Here is a 3,142-nt window from a genome sequence, read left to right on the forward strand (position 1 = left end):
CAAGAGGTTGCCAGGTTGAATCTGTAAGTTCTGATGGCGAATATAAATATGGTTACCTGGTAATTGTTAAGCTCATTGTGTTGTCGCCAAGAAAACATTTGAATATTTTGGATGGTCCTCAAGCATATAGAAGAGATGAGAAGTAAGTCATTATGCGTTATTAACTGTGTGTTTAACCATCTGTTCATGAGGTCAATTTATAATAATTAATCATTCATTGTGTTTTGGTCAAGTATCCTTTTAATTAAGGAAGGAAAATAATTTATTTTCTTCACCATGTATATGTCTATAAAACCTGTAATGGACTATCCAGCTCAATTGATCATGTATATTCATTGCCACCTCAGTTCCGATATATGTAGCATGCATTATAAAATTTTAACAAAAGGGATAAAGATTTATTTATTAGGCAATGATATCATCACTCTACGTATGCTCCCATCCTCAAGAAAAGATAATATATGATGGTAGATCGTGATTATCATAGCTTATTGGAAATAAAGAGTGACAGAAATCAAGATAGATCGATCGATGGCACACTGGCTTGGATATCATGATATCCGTTTTATTAATGAGTACTCCAGGGTGGCATAGCCTTCCATGGGCTTCGATGTGTGAAGCCCTTATGCTTGCATGTTGCACTTGCTTAGGAAACAACGGTGACAGTCTCAGCTTCCTTGGTACAGAAGCGGTGGCATGCATCGTTGCAACGATCGACGGCATAATTCGCTTCTTCATTGCTAGAAACTGAAAAGGAAAACAAATGATTCAATCTATACATTAGCTATATACAACAAAGAATCTTTATTTTTTTGGTTGAAAATCAATGGTAATTTAATATGATGTTTTTTCTTGCTTACGAGTGCTCATGGTGCTGCACACAGACGAAGCACATCCCAGCTTGCAGAAGTCAAGTACCTCCGATTCCTCTGCAAAATCATGTATATGCATGAATAAATGCTTGTACCAATAGATATTACAAAATTAATAGCCCAAAAGTTTACACAAAGGGAGTTAATATGTTTTAATTTGCCTAGGTTAGCTGGGGTGAAGGGCGTGGTGAATGCAAGATAGAAATATAGACAAGGAGAGTTAATGTTTCTAATTTACCAGCTTCAGGGTGAAGGGTATGGTGAACGTAAGGAGGCTTGCAGTTCCCATCAACAATTTTGCAGCCAGAAAGTTTAGCACAGGTGTCTCTTGAGCCACCCGTGAAACGGCATGTGTTATAGACGTTTCTTGCTGTGGTGGATGGGCAACAACTCTTTGCTTCCACCTGGATCTTCTCTTGTTGCAGGACTAAGCCTAGCACTAGCATACACATGATCAAACTCTTCACTCCTTCCATGTTTTCTAGCTTGTTTTCCAATGAGATTTAGTCGGGGATCAACAAACTAAAGCAAGAGGGCTGAAAGGCTAGTGCTTCCTTGGTCTTGTGGTTGTGCATCTGATTGGAGAGTGCGACGCGTCTATTTATAGCTGAAGCCAACATCATGCCCAAGCTGCACCCGCATGATAGAGATGATTATGTTATTTTAATTCACAATAGTTATATTGATGATATGTTCTCTGTATTTGTTTGTTTAGAGACCAAGCTACTTTATTGCATGACACATGTATATGGATGGCTTGGTACATACTTACCTGCTATCGTCCAGCGAAATATAGAAGACCGAGTGTGTACTGTGTTCTGTAGACTGCAACTGATCCCATTTCATGCAAAACTTTTGCTGCCCATGTGGTGAACGTGATGAGAAAAAGAAGCTTAATCACATGGCATCTTCTGCCTTACTAGCATCTATAGCTAGTAGTACTGGCCTAGTAGCTAGGTGGCTGTTAAAAATTTTACTAAAAAAAATGTCGCTACTACACTTAGGCTAACCTATGGGTATAGCTGTTTACAACACCCAAATTTTAGAATCGGATGTATCCAATCGATAATAGTACTGCTGCCAGTTAATGTTGTATACTAGCAGTGATTATTTCACACACTAGCAAATTTAAGTCGATGGCCACTTGACAGCAACAACACATGTGGAGGACATATCAAAAGAAAACGGCACTAAGCTGTTGTGAAAAAAGAAACATATACATCAGCACAAATCTAACGATACCGGTGGAGTTCATCATCACTTTCGTCACTGTAGCTATGTCCTTACCAACATATATTATTGCCTTCTCTTGCCTCCTCTCTCTAGATATGTGTAGAATCATGTGATGATTTAATCGTGGTGATGAACAATTGTCAAAGGTGAGTGCTTTGTGAAAATACGGTGAATAGTGTTTTCGGTAGTCGGCTCTTGGTGGCTGGTCAGACCAGGCGGGGACTGCCAGTCAGACCAGTGGTGTTGGACCGGTCTAACCGGGTTGCCCAACGGTCAGATTAGCAGACTCCAGGTAGGAGTCAGTTTCGGATTGTTTTCGTGGGATTTCTACAGTGCTTTATGGATATGACTTCTAGATGGTTTCTATTCGTATATGATGCTATTGTGTGATGGTCTGAGTGAAGTTAGTGTGAACTTGCTGCCTCCACGCCACCGGATCTGGCGGAGGCGAGGTCCAACCCGCCACCACCGCTACACCTCTTCTCTCGCTCGATCTGGCGGGGGGAGGGGGGGTCCAGGCCGCCGCCTCCATGTCGTCCGCCGCCGCTGCACCTCCCCTCCCCCCGATCTAGTTGACGGGAGGGCGTCGCTACCTCTCCCGCCGCTGCCGCAGAGAGAGAGAGACACAGAGAGAGAGAGGAGAAGCGTCACTACCTCTCCCACCGCTGCCGCAGAGAGAGAGAGGAGAAGCCGAGAGAAGGGCTCGGCCTTATCTCCTGCCGGTGTGGGTGTGGGCCCCATCTAGAGGAAAAATATCTCCCCTGGCTGGTTCGGCTCGATTTTATCGGTTTCGGTTTTTTTAAAAACCAGCACTTATAATTAATTATAGGTGAACCGACACCTAAAATATAGGTGCCGGTTTTTCTGTAAAACTGACACCTATCTTCGTTTAAAGGTGTTAGTTTTTTTTTCATTTTATGAAGGTGGGAAAAGCACTATAGGTGCCGGTTTAATCACTTCCGTTACCTATAGTGGCAAGACCTATTTGATATTTTGTATGAGTGACTATGAGTATTGTTAAGTCAGATTTGACACCA

The 3,142-nt window shown here is 42.2% G+C and overlaps 1 protein-coding gene across 1 annotated transcript; it reads right to left on the bottom strand.

Moving 5' to 3' along the window:
• Positions 1 to 383: 383 nt before the first annotated feature.
• On the bottom strand, positions 384 to 1,454 carry LOC127777604 (leaf-specific thionin-like). Its single transcript, XM_052304205.1, has 3 exons — positions 1,111 to 1,454; positions 861 to 929; positions 384 to 747 (listed from the first exon to the last, which is right to left on the bottom strand). Exons 1-3 carry the CDS (start codon positions 1,346 to 1,348, stop codon positions 647 to 649), a joined length of 408 nt encoding a protein of 135 aa, XP_052160165.1. The 5' UTR covers positions 1,349 to 1,454; the 3' UTR covers positions 384 to 646.
• Between the last annotated feature and the right edge of the window lie 1,688 nt (positions 1,455 to 3,142).

The sequence above is a fragment of the Oryza glaberrima genome, chromosome 6, assembly GCF_000147395.1.
Source record: "Oryza glaberrima chromosome 6, OglaRS2, whole genome shotgun sequence".
Lineage (NCBI taxonomy): Eukaryota > Viridiplantae > Streptophyta > Magnoliopsida > Poales > Poaceae > Oryza > Oryza glaberrima.

Excerpts from the sequence above, each read along its gene's own strand:
- LOC127777604 (XM_052304205.1), bottom strand. The coding sequence starts at position 1,348 with ATGGAAGGAGTGAAGAGTTTGATCATGTGTATGCTAGTGCTAGGCTTA. Across the intron at positions 930-1,110 it reads TACCCTTCACCCTGAAGCTG|AGGAATCGGAGGTACTTGAC; the intron begins GTAAATTAGAAA and ends ATGATTTTGCAG. Across the intron at positions 748-860 it reads GTGCAGCACCATGAGCACTC|TTTCTAGCAATGAAGAAGCG; the intron begins GTAAGCAAGAAA and ends TTTCCTTTTCAG.